This window comes from Chaetodon trifascialis, chromosome 6 (genome assembly GCF_039877785.1).
Source record: "Chaetodon trifascialis isolate fChaTrf1 chromosome 6, fChaTrf1.hap1, whole genome shotgun sequence".
Lineage (NCBI taxonomy): Eukaryota > Metazoa > Chordata > Actinopteri > Chaetodontiformes > Chaetodontidae > Chaetodon > Chaetodon trifascialis.
The window spans coordinates 28,791,572-28,807,140 of NC_092061.1; the positions used below are offsets into that span (position 1 = coordinate 28,791,572).

Below are 15,569 nucleotides of genomic sequence, written 5' to 3' on the forward strand. Positions count from 1 at the left end.
ATGGAAATAAAATGGGCTCCCTCAAGCAGATGTCTGGTCCCAGAGCAGCAGAAATTGGATGACAGGCGAGGATGCATGTATGGGGTGTCATCTGGGAAATCAAACCCGTTCAGTTCACTTGCTCTGAAAGTCGGTGAACAGGTACGCCTTCGCAAACAGAGAGGTTGAGAACTCCCACAGCAATTCTCTGCAAAACCTGGTGAGGCTGTGAAGGACAGAGAGAGAAACAGAAAGAAAGAGAGTGACAAGAAGGTGAGAACAGGAACAGATGGAGAGATGCAGGGAATCTACATTTGTAACAGCCATTTGAAACAGGTGCTATACATAGCCAAGCTTTCAACCCATCATCTCATCTAAATGATATCATTACAGCCAGAAGTCATTAAAAAAAGATGTGTGCCCCGAGACTATATAGATTTCCTCCCTTTCCCTTGGGAGTGGGGAAGAAAATGAATTTAGAGCCCCTCAAGTGACTGAATTTGCTTTTTATCACCTGATAGCCGTGCTACATATGTGTAATTGTGCTGTATATAGGATTAGAGAGGATATTTTCTGACTGACTTGCTACCAACTCGCAGCAACAAGATGAGGATCATACACACCCCACTGATGTTCGATATGGATATTCACTCACATACCACCAATCTTTATCAATATGTGAAGCATTTTAGGTTGGAAAATCATGTTTTCCAAAAAAGCTTTATACATATTTACATGAACAATATAAACCTGTATTTGTGATGGTCTTTATCATTCCCCACCACCATCCCCACAAGCAAAGCCATCTATGATCAGTCAGAGGGGTCATATTCTGAATTAATGAGTGTCACACCATCCTCCACACTGACTCTCATGGAAGATCTTTTGATGTGCATTTCTCTGCCCTTTGAAGTCTGTGTTTTTTTTCCTGCGAGTGAGAGGTCGATAGAAGGTGTGTGGCACAGGATCCTCTTGGGCTCTTTGTTCCTGTGTTTATTTTGAGGCAGTTCACATTCTTGAGTGTGGAACACTTGTAATTGCAACCAGCATAGGTTTGGTACCCTGAGCAAATTCTAATCAAGAAATAGTTACTGACACAACTGTTTGATCCATTGTTTCTACTTGATGGTCGTTGCCTGAGCAGTTGAATGGACCAGTCAGTGGCACAAGAAGCCACCATTCAGCTATGCCCTCAACATAATCATCTCAATCACATGATTTTATTGGACTTTTGATGTTCAAGAGGTGAACTCAAAGATACAGAATTCCTAATCCATCAGATTGTCTTTATATCAAACTCATATCATCTCTTTTTTGAATGAACAGCAAGTTTGTTGTCTATTTAGCTTCTGAGCAAACTAGCATGTTAGCAATTAGTTCTTCAACTACAGTAGTTCACCATGTAACCCTGTGAGTAGTCACTGTTTTGTTAGTGCCACCTTCAAGTGGACTGGGATTTTATACTAAACAAGCAAAAATAACAGCAATGATCATCTCAGCATTTTCAAAACTTTCAATTTGGACCATATTTTCAATGTTGGCACAAGTACAGAATTTTAGAGTATATTCCGAGTTTGCTGGGATCTGCATCCTCCTCAATCTCACAAATTGAGCCAAGGTGGTCCCTGTTCACTCCCTGCTTTCAAGTTCTTAAATGCTATGTTAATGCAGGCCCTGCATTCACTCATATCTTGCTTTCCATTGGCTAGCTGGCTGCAATTTGCTGCTAATGGTACACCTCCCCACCCCCCAATCCATCAACCTCTCCACCGCCTTCCCCCATTTTCCTCTCCTACCCTCTTTTTCTCAGTCACTCTCTCTCTTTCCAGCCTTGAGGCGTCCCGTTTCAGCTCCTTCGCTTTCAGTCACAATGCTGTGGAGAGGGTGAATGGGTGGGAGGCATTTAAGAGAGCAGTAGGTGGGAGTGGAGTCTGACCGCAGAGGGACTACTGTTTAAGAGAAAGGGAATTCTCTCTTTCACTCACTCTCTCCCTCTCCCTCTCTCTGCTGCTCTTCATCTCTCTCTCTCTCTCTCTCTCTCTCTCTCTCTCTCTCTCTCTCTCTCTCTCTCTCTCTCTTCTCACTGGCCACACAACATCAGCTCTCTAGGTAGACTCGAGTAAACACTCTAAGAGAACAGAGAGAAGAAGGAAGATGACAGAGCTGTCAGTGCTCTGAAAGATACAGACCAGTGAGAACATTTGTCAGGGCTGGCTGATAAGGCTCTCTTCAACACTGCTTCAATTTTCTAATCAGTGAAGAGGCTGTGAGCATTGTGTGTGGGGTAAGTCACCTTCTTTACCTGCATGGAGTCCATGTGTTTGAATGGGAACAGAATGAATGGGCCAATTGCTGTGCCTAATTAAGATAATTGAGAAAATTGAGTTGCACAGCTTGACAACTCGACAACACATTCTCTCAGCTTTACTTCACTTTTGTCATGGTTTGATATTAAACTTTACTGAGGAATTATTTTCTGTTTTAGTAATTTTTATGAAATGCACAGGTAACAAGTAAGGATTCTTTCCATTACCAGTTTTTCTGTTGATTATTAATTGCTTAGTCCACAAAATGTCAAGAAATTGTGAAAAATGCTGATCACAAATTCTGAGAAAACATGAGAAAACTTGCAGATCCTTCCATTTGAAAAGCTAAAACCAATCAGTGTTTGACATTTTTGCTTGATAAATGATTTGCATTGTTAATTAATTGCTTTAATTAATTTTCTCAATTAATCAACTAACTGCTTCATGGCTAAAACACTGACCCATCTGAATGCTATATTTTCACCTCCAGTGAAGAGTGTGGGCAATGTTTGCAATAAAAAGATTATTTCCATTCTTCAAAGCAGCTTCTGTAATTTATGGTTATGTTTTATAAGCAAGGACTTCAGAGACTGGCTTAATTTTGTTCTTTACTGCATGCACCTGGGTGCCAATTACGTTTTACTGTGAAAGTTTTTCCTCTTGCCGGCTATTTTTTATTTATTACCAGAGCAGGTAAAAAGAGTAATGCCTTCAGAGATGGAAGTCTGTGATGATCTTCTGAATTATTCTGCTTGCATTAGGGCAAATGCAGGGTTCTGGTCTGATGGGATAACAGAGGAGAGATGGGTAGGGTTAGTGTGTGTGTGTGTGTGTGTGTGTGTGTGTGTGTGTGTGTGTGTGTGTGTGTGTGTGTGTGTGTGTGTGTGTGTGTGGCTCTCCAGAGTAGGTCCAGCTGTACACTTTATGGTTGCCAGCAGACAGTGGGCTTGTGTGACCCAGGAGACAGACAGCTGCTCTGAATTGGATGCTGCTGGTTGGTTTCTCTCCCATATCTAAAGCATACACACTGTCGGCTATAAACTGGCAGCTTCACTGACACACGCACGCACGCACGCACACACACACGAACTCAGAGACTGTTAATTTCCTTGTGGTTTGCAGCCTCCAATGTGCAGATCAGAAAGACAATCAGATAATATAAAGGAGAGGATGATATGTGGGTTTGAAGGCGGATATATAAAATTTATGAATTGTTGTGAATTGCCTAATTTTATTTGCTGTCCATCTTTTTTTTTTATAATTTTCACTTTTAAAAAATTAAGAATTAAAGGAAGCTTATGTAACTATACAGTGGCCTCTGTGGCCGAAAGTGTCAATTAGAGGGTAATGGCAAAAGAAGCTAAAATATAGTTTAACAGTAGCACAAGTAAAGAAGAGTAGTAATGCCAGTGAGTCAGCAAACAAGTACACAGAAATACTTGTATTGAGTTTCCTAACATTAGCGAACATTAGTCAACGTAAGCTGGTCATACTAGACCAGGTAAGGCCAGAGTGTATTGAACAGAGAAAGGGTCAATTTTACTGCTTAGGATTTCAACTTTTCATTCATAAGAGAATGAAAGTGCTTTCCTGGTTTCAAAATTTAAATAATCCCACTTAAACATGATTCTGTTCTTTCCAGAGTGAGCAAGACACCAAAACCGAATCTAGACCACAGTTGAATTCTCCACTAAGAGCTGATGAAGTTCTTTAAAGCAAGCTAACAGTTCTTTAAGACAGGGCAAGACTGGAGTCATTGCAAGTTTTACAGATTTACTCTGTCTATCCCTAAACTGTTTAAGGAAATCTGTATCCACATGGCGTCTGATAACAGAACCCTTATGTACATCTGAGCAAGAAAACATTAGAGAAAGGGAGGGAGGTAAACAGGTGAGTCAGTGAGGAGAAAGAGAAGTGATTGTGTATGGAAATATAAGGTGGGCTGTGATAGAGGTCTACAGGATACCAAGGCATCTTCTACTGGATGGTAATTGTGTATAATGAGATGTGGACAGAATGAAAGATTCTGGCTGTATTTGAGTAGCTGTGAATTCAGGTTCACGACAGACTTGTCAATTCATTTGACTTTGTCATTCTCAGCTTGCTGAGAAACATTGCTAACCCTAACCCAACTTGGTTAGGCTTAGGCACCAAAACCACTTGGTAAGGTTTAGGAATAGATCATGGTTAGACTAAAAATTACTGCTTCATTAAAAGAACATTTACTATTGGTTTCACGTGGGAATCAAACCCTTGTCCCCTCTGTGAAAGTCATGTATTTGTTCTCACTACCGTCATTATCACCCCTGCTGTTACTGTACTTTCATACACGTGTGTTTTTCATGCCTATGTGAGGGAAACTGGCACACTGACACAGTGTCTTCTAGTGGATTGTTGGGTCTATTACATCCTTTGGCTTTTTGCAATATAACGATGAGTGGGAAACAGTCTTTTGTTTGGACAGCTGTTAGCTCCCAACGCTCTATGCCCCCCAAAGCTCTCTGAGAGGGTGATGTCTTTAACCCCACTTAGCTCCTCCACTGGTGTTTGAGAGCAAATAGTAATTGTAGGTATTCAAGATGCCCCATGCTAGGCAAGCCTCAGGGGAGATGCAGAGATGTTTTGGTTTGAGTAAATGAAAGTCATCTTTTATTCAGGCTGATCCAGACCCCCTTTGCTGCCTCCTCTCCCTTGCCCTTCCCTTTGTCCCTCTCCTTCAACATTGTTGCTGGTTTCTTAATTTAGGAGTAGATCTTTGGATAATTTCACCTGGACTGTACTGCCCAGGGCATATGACCACCACTAGTCTAGATGGTTCTCAATACCTTCAATCTAGCGCATATGATATGAAACTGAATGAGAGTGTGTCATTTGTTGTTGTGGTCCAACAGTACAACAGAAATCAACAGAAGTACTGTATAGATATTCCCCTGACTTTTGGTTTGATTGATTTGTCAAATACATTGGTTTCTTAACCAGTTACTTGGGATATCAACTATCCTTTCCAAAAGGGCATCAATCATATGTGCCATATGACTCACTTTACAAGAGAAGTTGTCACTCATACCAATGAGGTATACATCATGTGAAAAACATTTATGTATGTATGTATGTATGTATGGATGGATGTATACCTAATTTCTGAATTAAGCTCATTTTAGGTTGGTTGTTGGTTTCTGTTTTCTCAAATTCTTGAAAACTGAAGGATTGCTTAAAAGAGTGTGCACCTTTTTTTTTCCTCCACAGGCTTTGTGTTCAAATAAATGTTTGTAGTGCTTGTAGTGCCAAACAAAGTGCTTTAAGCAATCCAGGTGGTTTTTAATGCTCCTCTGCTGCTAATGTGCAATGGGAAAGGAGTGGAAGTTTTGTAGCTGAGGGATCCGGGATGCCTTTCTATTTCATGGCTCACAATTGGAGGCATCCAATAGATGAATACATGTGATAGACACTTTGTTCTGACACTTTGCCTCCACCAGTGACCTTGCACATTGGAATGCATGAGCCATGATGTTCTTGGAACAAGATGGGGGCCCTTTTGAGAGTGGCAGACAATTTAAATTGGGGATAATGGTGAAAAACGGGGAAGCCAATGAACAGCCAACCCTCGGGACCAGGGTCATTAGGCTCGTACAAGTGTCTGAATGGAAGGCACTCCCAATCTGGACACGCAACACGCTTCAGGCTTTAATCACAGACAAGGACAAACAGATGTCCGGGTATCACAGCCAACATGCTTGCTTCCATTTTAGAGAGAAAAAAAAATCATTTCTATCCTGTTTTAATGGAAGTAACCAATAAAACTCCAGTGTATAGTGCTGGAATATGCTGAATTTGAAAGGCCTTGCAATGTTTTTCTCGGCATTTTTTGTACTTATTAAAAATCTCTTCAACAATATACAAAACAAGAATCCAGATGGTTCCGAGTTACTTACTATGTTCAATTGTATTTTTCAGTCTGTAGGTCAACTGATTCATGCTGTCTGACAAATTTCAACACTCCTCTATGTGACCTCTATGTGACTATCAGCTGTTGTTTCACTTGCCACTTTTTGTCCAAAAGCTCACAAGATGTGACAATCTTGCAAAATAGGATAGGCAAAAGCTCTTTGGAGATTGATTACCTGAGAAAGAAGGTGTTAGTTACATGGTAAGTTTAGACGAGTCCCAGAAGTTGACATCAATACCTCTGTGTAGCATTACGACACAGACGGCAGCCACGTACAAGCCAGATTTTTATAGTAATTGCAGTGCAGTGTGAAAGCTGAGGAGAGGAAGCAGGTAGAATAGAGGGCTACGCAATTACAAGTGTCTGGAGAAAACAGCAGGTGGATGTGCCGTAAAGGCTGTGCTTGAGGCTGCCAAGCCTCCACACCACACAGGGGTTAGGCTAATAAATAGTAGGTCACCAGCACCCAGCATGTTAAAAAGCTCATGAACAATGACTAGTATCCAACCTCTCCATCTGGACCCAGAGAGAACAGCAACGCAAGATGGAGGCATTGCAGGGGAAAAACCATAAAGAATATTGATGGCCTCACAGCGAGCCTCAAGTCAAATCACAATGTGGTAAAAACCAAATTAAGAGTTGAATGTCTGCTGCACAATTGACCCAGTGATCACTCTTGTCTCTGTACCTTGGTGTCAAAGTAGGAAATTGGTTTTGGTTGAGGAAATAGACTTTCTGGCGTGAGGTATCAGTCAGTATGGCTTCAAATCACTCGCTGATTTTGTGAGCGCTACAGGGCTCAGCCTTGGCAGAACACTCTCTCTGAGTATCCAGATAAGTGTTTCTGCCTGTATCTCAGATCCAGACTCCCTGTCCGCCTTATCAGCCATGAACACACTAACATTCACCACTCCCCCACTATCTGTGTCATCAGATACAGTGGGGTTGCAGTGGAAAGCCAATGAGCGCAACCTTGGTTTGATGAAACCAGTCTTCTTTTCATCCATCAAAAACAACATATTTCTCATTTCATTTCTGTTTCGCAAGTCAAATTCTGATGAATTTTTTACTGTGAAATAATGATTGGAGTGATGGTTGTAGTAAAAATATTGATATGTTGATACTGAACAGTTCTGTCAGTCAGATTTGTATGATGTGAGAAGTAAAAGAATATTTTTGTAAGTTGAACCTTTGACTAGAACCTTGAAAATTGAATATAATGTAATATGATGTAATATATTACTGCATTTCATAGTCTCTGTGATGCACTCTGACAATGACAATAAAGTTGAATCTAATCTAATATCTATTGCATACATGTAGACTCATCTATACAACCACAATGATCTGGCTAGTTGGTGATGTTCACTATCATGAAAAATATTAAAGAATTTTACAGATGTTTAAATGAAAAATAATTTGAAAAATGTATTATTGCAGATTAATTTCATGACTATTGATTGATTAGTTAATCCACCAAATCAATTCAGATTTAAAACTGTTTACAAACAGCCATTCATACACATTCAGCATGTTCAGCAACATCAACATTGATTTGGAGCTATGTGACTGACCACCTGGTAAATGTAAGTCAAATACTCACACTCCTTTGAAGCTTTGTTTCATTTCAACCTGAAGGAAATACCATTGTCTTTAGCTGCTTGATATAGATTTTCTAGAACATATTTCCCAATTTATCTATGAGGCTGGTTCTTGGTTGGATACCTTGGAAATTACAGACTTTTAGCTCATATTTGTTATGGCTCTTCAGGTTGGTCTGTGAAGCATGTGTTGACCTGCTGGACCTGACTTGCTTTGAAATATGCATCTGCCCAACAAGACAGAAGTTGCAAGATTTTCTGGAGGTGCAGACTGAGAGGAGGCTTGTCTTTATCCAATTAGTTGTGTCCTAATTGCCTAAGAACCAAATCCTTGAATTACCTGCTCAGTCATTTCCTTCACATGAAATTAGTCAAAACTGATTGTCTCTTTGTCTTGTTTTAGAACACTGTATCTCTTCAGCCATTGAGCGAGCAGTTTACTTCGCCGTTGGGGTTTTGTGTACGGCTATGGCCACATTGGTCATAAAAGGCAGAGAGACAAAGACAGCGTGTCTTCCAGAGCATGAGGTGATAAAATCTGAAAAACCTTTTCTGAGAAACAGCAACAACTATACCATCGATTGTACTTTCAGCAGTCGACTCAAGCTATGCCTCTTACTGGAAATTCATTTCTGTGTTTGATGATTATAACTCACAACCATATTGCTATACTCAGCAACTCGCTATCTCCCTGACTATGACCTTGGTGGAGATACAGGACTGAAATCAATACTCACCTCCTCTAGTTCAGGACATATGTGGCAGTTTTTTTTCCACCTCACAGGCAAGTTGACTGTGATAAATATATCTAGCAGCAGATTTCAATTTCAGTGGATTTGTGGCTCTTTGGGATATGAGATTGCTTTTTAATGTAAGATCAGAAAAAGGTTTATTTCATGATTCTTGACATGGCAGTGAGTGACCGTGACTGAGGTCTATTTCTTGTTCATTTTCCCCTTTCATAGTGTGGCAGTATCTCAAGGTGAAAAGAGCCCAGACTATAACCCTTCATTCAGTCCTTATACCAGCAACCCAGATTTGGATTGTGTACCAAAGACGGCAAGCTGTGTTTTGTCATAAATGACCTACAAAACTAGGCAAGCTTGATAAATTCTTTAGAAATGAAAAGAAAGCATGTGCATCCTATCAGACCTGTTTAACATACAGTCTTGGGACTTGATTTGTAGTTGTAGTCATTGAATATTTACAGCTTTTACACACCAAGTGGGGCACATTGCTTCATTATTCAGTTTGTTTGTTGTCGAGTTATCAGATGGATGCTGCGTTGTCTGTTCACAGTGTTGCCATTATCCTTTGAAAGTTCTTTCTTTTCTTTACAGGAAAAGCACTGACTGCCCTTCCATGTTGGTCTGCTTTTAAATAACTTACCACACATTGCTGTTGCACAGACTGATAAAACTGACCTTTCTTTTGTGCCAAAACAAATTGTATTTTCTCCTCAGAGTGGCATATAGATAGCCAATGTATTTCAAGTAATAGTTTTCTTTTGTGATTTATCTTGGACCTGCCATATGGTGGAGTCCCAGCAAAGGTGAACTACAGTGATGATTAAGTTCATCTGCATGGGGCCCTGGCTGAGTTTGAAAGAAATCCCAAGTTCTGTGTATGTGTTCAGTCCTCCCCAGACAGAAAGTCTGCTCATCAATCTTGCGACCAACTGAAAATAAAACTTGTGTCTAAAAGAATGCAGACAGTAGAACGAAATGAACACTGGTAAAGCAATCATCCACACAGGATTTATATATTTGAAACAACACTGTCCAAATGGAAACAAGATCAACACGAAGTGATTGACCACTGTAATGAGACAGATCTTTGCTTGCCATTGCATGGCATTTGATAGCTTATGGGTTTTGTGCTGACTACACTGTCTGGGTTTTACTCTTATCTTGATCCCCTTGGTTCTCCTTTGTGTGAGACAAATACATTCTCTTGATTTACCACAGGAATAAAGGTTCGAGACTTTCACAAGCAAAATAAAGAAGCACCATCTTGGAACATGCTAGAAAATGCTTGTTACTGCTGCTTCAGCTGGATGGAGGTGCAGTGTTTTTTACATTACACTAATGGGAAAATCAGGGATGTACAAGAAGACTTATGTTAAGATCTGCGGACTGTGGACTGGAACTTCTGGACTCCTTTCAATTTCATTATTTATTCTGGCCACACAGTCAGGTCCATAAATGTTTGGACATTAACACAATTTTCACAATTTTGGCTCTGTACACCACCACAATGGACTTGAAATGAAACAACCAAGGTGTGCTTTAAGTGCAGACTTTCAGCTTCAATTTGAGGGTATTTACATCCAAATCAGGTGAATGGTCTAGGAATGAAAACAATTTCTATATATGCCTCCCCATTTTAAGGGACCAAAAGTAATTGGACAATTGGCTGCTCAGCTGTTCCATGGCCGGGAGGGTGTTATTCCCTCATTATTTCATTCACAAGGAGCAGATAAAAGGTCTAGAGTTCATTTCAAGTGTGGTATTTGCATTCGGAATCTGCTGCTGTCAACTCTCAATATGAGGTCCTAGATGGTCAGTGAAGACTATCAGTGAAACAAGCCATCATAAGGCTGAAAAATCAAAACAAACCCATCAGAGAGATAGCAAAAACATTAGGTGTGGCCAAATCAACTGTTTGGTACATTTTTAAAAAGAATGAATGCACTGCTGAGCTCAGCAACACCAAAAAAAAAACAAGGACAACAACTATGGTGGATGAGAGAAGAATTACTTCCCTGGTGAAGAAAAACCCCTTCACAACAGTTAGCCAGATTAAGAACACTCTCCAAGGGGTGGGTGTATCTGTATCAAAGTCAACAATCAAGAGTAGACTTCACCATAGTGAATACAGAGGGTTCACCGCAAGATGTAAACCATTGGTGAGTGTCAAAAACAGGAGTTTGCCAAAAACATTAAAAAAAAATGCCTGTAAAGTTCTGGAACAACATCCTATGAACAGATGAGACAAAGATCAACTTGTCCCAGAATGATGGGAAGAGAAGAATATGGAGAAGGAAAGGAACTGCCCATCATCCAAAGCATACCACCTCATTGGTGAAGCATGGTAGTGGTAGTGTTATGGCGTGGGCATGTATGGCTACCAATCGAACCAGTTCCCTTGTATTCATTGATGATGTGACAGCTGACAAAAGAAGCAGGATGAATTCAGAAGTGTTTCGGGCAATATTATCAGTTCATATTCAGCCGAATACTTCAGAACTCACTGGACGGCACTTCACAGTACAGATGGGCAATGACCCGAAGCATACTGTGAAAGTAACCAAAGAGTTTTTTAAGGCAAAGAAGTGGAAGTGCAAACGCCAGGTCAATCACCTGACCTGAATCCAATTGAGCATGCATTTCACTTGCTTGACAAAACTGAAGGGAAAATGCCCCAAGAACAAGCAGAAACTGAAGGCAGTTGCAATAGAGGCCTGGCAGAGCATCACTGGATTTCATTATTGGTGACAATGTTACATTGTCTAAGTATATGACAATAAAGAATCTTGAATCTTAAATCTTGTCTGGTGATGTCCATGGGTTCCTGGTGATGTCTATGGGTTCTTTTGTTGAGGAATGCTTGTGCATACCACTGAATTGCATTTTTAGTTGCATGTTACACATGTAATGTATATGGATATGTTAATATTAAATGCATGTTTAATGAGACTGGTCTTTTTGTCACACACTTGAAACAACCTATGCTTTCCTCTGTGAATGACAAGTAACCCTTATAAGGAATGGAATGGAATGGAATGGAATGGAATGGAATGGAATGGAATGGAATGGTATATGCTTCACCAGGTTAGGGTCAGGGTAAAGGTTTAGGGTTGACTGTTTGATTGGCACCCCCCTTGGCACCCCCATTCATTTTAATCCTAAAAAATAATACGGTAAAATTAATTTAACTGTATTGGTAGTGAGAGAGCTAACCACAATTGGATCTTTAAAGCATTTCCAGCTCTCCACTGTGTGAGATACACGACTTCAGGTGTTTCCTTACCACTCATTCACCACAGGGTAATTTAGATCAGTTGCACCAAATGTGTGTGTGCCAGCAGGTTTCCCCCTGGTAAAATTCACCTCACATTCAACCAAAAGGCGGGCAATAAGCTTTGTTGCTATTTGAGAAGCTAACAATAGAGAAAAAACTGAGAGAGTGAGTAACAAAGCTGGAGCAGTCAGATTGTATCAAGTCTATGTCTACAGTGCCAGCAACCAGCTGCATTAGCATAGCGTCAGGGCCACAGGGTGCTCATGAAGAAAGTCCAAACAGAGGGATCAGCTCTGCGTTTCTCAGGGTCACACTCAGATTCCCTTATTGTGATTGTTCTGCTTCATATTAAAGAGTAATAGGTGGCAGCTAAGAAGAGAAAAGGCCAAATCAGAAGTTTTCTTCTCTGTGGAAGTCTCCTCTCTTCATCTATTTCTGAATAAAGCTGAGTTTTGCCAGAGTCACAGATTCTCACACAAAGCCTGCTTTGGTCTCCCAGAGTTGCCTTGCTCAGAAGTCCATGTGGAGAGCAGCCAGCCTTCAATGTGAGAAAGCCAACCATCTGCCCAGAACTAAAACCTTAACAGCAACTCAAAGCAATTTTCTGGCTATTTTGTTGATTTAATCCCTGGTTTGTGATGCTTGGGCACAGCGGTCTGACTGTTGGGAGAAGGGCGGGCGGGTAGGGCTGTGTGTGTGTGTGTGTGTGTGTGTGTGTGTGTGTGTGTGTTGGGGGGGGGGGGCACTCCCATCAGCAAGCTACATTAGCACTTTTACAGTCTACCTGTCATGGAAATGCTCATCCTCTGCCTGTCTTATGAGGGGACAGGGGAGGGCTAGGATGAAGCCGTGGGATCCCTCCAAGCTGAGCTCATCTGTCAGCTTGCCTAATCACATGTCAGGCTGGGATGAGGAAACCAAGCACCTCTTCCTCTTGGAAATTACCTGCTGACTGTCAGCCTCCCTGTCCCTGCACACAAGAAAATGGCCAGGAAAGATGCCGCTTGTTTTTTCTGCATTCACATCAGTGCGACTTAGTCAGGTGTAGCGGAGAAAATTAAACCTCTTCATACACATTCCACCACAGGCTTGGAATATGTTGTATGCCTGCAATCATGCATTTTCAAGTCTGCTGCCCAGACATTTTCATGTTGGCTGCTAAGAGCTGGTATTAACCTTTAGAGCAGCCCTGCACAGAATCTATATGCATCATTTTGTTTCCCATTTTGGTTGTAGTGCTGGTATGGTAATAGTTTTACTTTATGTCTGTCATCATTTTTAGCATATAAACAACTAGAATAAACAAAATGTTTAAGAATCAATTCTCTTTTTTCATAAATACACTTAGTGTTTGCGACAGCAGAGCCAGACCTGCATGCAGCAAGACAGCAGTATCTGTAACCAATCTGTATCCTTAACCTAATACAAAAAAAAAAAAAAAAAAAAAAAAAAAAAAAAGAACACAAACACAAGAAAAGGTTGATTAAAGTTTATTTTAATGTTGCCACAACATCAGCACATTTTTTAAGTTGTATGATTCATGTTACGGAAACCCCAGACTAGACCTGACCTGCTGTTTTGCAGGTAGCAGGGAAATTTGTGCAAACCTCTGTCCCCACAGATGGTCTAACCATAAACTGGTATTAAGCTGTCAGTTTGGATTGTTTGGACTCTGGAGAAAAGAGTAGGCTCCCCACCATACAGGCGTTGCAAGGCTGTTTGTGGCAACTTATCTCAATGTGGACAGAAGAAGGAAGCTTCAGATCCCCAAGGTCACATGCAGTGCTTGCAGTAATTGCCAATCTTGGTCCTTGGAGGAATTGTGAAAAGAATGACCCAATGTCATCCGCTAAGTGTGTGTCTTCTCCGCTAGGAGCAGAAGGGCTTAAATGGGTCAGAGGCAGCAACAGGATTGGAAGTGGTCTTTTGTTAGGGGCAACAGAAGAAGGTTAATTGCTTTTTAGTGGGATACTATAATATTTCAGTCCAACTATGGTCCCCAGTGTGGATGTATGTGTGTGTGGTGGGGCTGTGTTAATGAAGATATCCTGAATGGTGCGGACTGCTGTATGTTGTATGTGTTCCACATAAAAAAACAACTGTATGACAAAGTTATGTGGCTTGAAAGTAAATTCTCAAAATGAATCAATCTTCCTCATTTTCCCGTCTGTCTGTATTTTCTTCCACTCCAGAAAAAAGAACACAAATTTGATACCTGAAGAGCACTTAGCTGCTACTTTCACAGAAGCTGCAGTGCCTGACTATAATCATGGAAATGAAAGGCATCCTCTTAGGCTGTGTGACCATGGCCCTGCTCTTTGATCTCTCCACTGCCGGCCTGGTCAAGAAGATAATCCGCCACCGTAGAGATGCTCTGATGCCTAAGAAAACCCAGGAGAACCTCACCCTGCCCCACCCTGACCAGCCAGTAGTGTTCAACCACGTCTACAACATCAATGTCCCCTCTACGTCCCTCTGCTCCGTGGACCTCGACTCACCTGGAGGCACTGAGCTCAAACACAAGAGCACCACGATGGACATGCAAAACACTGAGCACATGGAGCACACAGAGGATGGCGACAATCAGATTGTTTTCACACACCGCATCAGTATCCCCAAGCGGGCATGTGGATGTGACAACCAGCTGCCAGACATCAAGGATATCCTAAATAGGCTCGAGATGCTGGAGTCAGAGCTTTCTAGTCTGAGGGAACAGTGCAACAGTGGGTCAGGCTGCTGTGGAGCTCAAGTTACAGGTAATTCTATATCTTTCACCATATATACTTGTACTGTAATTAATGTGCTGCAATGGCAGTATGTTTATACATTACCTGTGGTCAACTCTGCAGCTTAATTTCAAAGGTGCTCCAGGCAATACATTCTGAAAGGCTATGGCAATTGCTTTCCATTTTTTAGCTCATTAACCACAAGCTGTCTGTATTTTACATTATTGCCCTCCAATTTCCCATCTCTCTACTTTTTTGGCAATCATTGTTTTCCATTTATTTTATGACAGTGTGGAAATCAACATGTTAAGGCATGAAAATAGATTAAAATAGTAGTTTGAAAAGAAATTAACGACTGTCCAAATGGAAACAAAAGTGATTTTTTTGCATTATTTATAACAACAACAACAACAAAGCAACAACAACAACAACAACAACAATAATAAACTTTTTTGCATAACACCTTTCACACAAGAAATAGCTCTGTGCTGCAAAGTGCTTTACAACAAAGAAATTGCATGGACGTGCAAGTGCTTGACATAAATTTTATGAATGCATAAGAAAAAAAAGAATTGAAATAGAATAAAGGGAATGCATAACACAACAAGGAAAAAAAACAGTGAACTGTAAGAATAAAATAAATAGCCTGTTATCAGGAAAGTAATTAAAGTAAATAAAGTGAACTGAACTGCATCCCTGATTTTCTTTGGGCTGTTACTGGAACTTCCAATAGACTAGCAGCAGATGATTGCAGTGTTCTGGAAGACAAGTAGTGAAAAAGGGATTCAGCTGTGTACTTTGGTTCTAGTCCATTAAGGAAGCCTTTGCAGAGTAGCTAAACTGGATTAATGTGCTTTCCCCTCTTGGTTCTTATTAATAGCCAAACTGCATTGATTTTAATTAGCTGATGTCTCAGTATTTTTGTTACAGGAGGCCAGTGAATAGAATGTTACAGTTGGCTTTAAGTAAAGACATGAATCAGATTTTC

The 15,569-nt window shown here is 40.7% G+C and overlaps 1 protein-coding gene across 4 annotated transcripts in view; it reads left to right on the forward strand.

Annotated features, from left to right (window-relative positions):
* Positions 1-1,791: 1,791 nt before the first annotated feature.
* The window catches only part of tncb (tenascin Cb), a 62,491-nt gene continuing 48,713 nt past the window's right edge, over positions 1,792-15,569 (forward strand). For all 4 annotated transcript variants that reach the window (XM_070963633.1, XM_070963634.1, XM_070963635.1 and 1 more), the window contains exons 1-2: positions 1,792-2,263; positions 14,048-14,611. In XM_070963633.1, the coding sequence (XP_070819734.1) occupies positions 14,125-14,611 (487 nt within the window). In that variant the 5' untranslated portion in view covers positions 1,792-2,263; positions 14,048-14,124. The remainder of the gene's footprint in view (positions 2,264-14,047; positions 14,612-15,569) is intronic.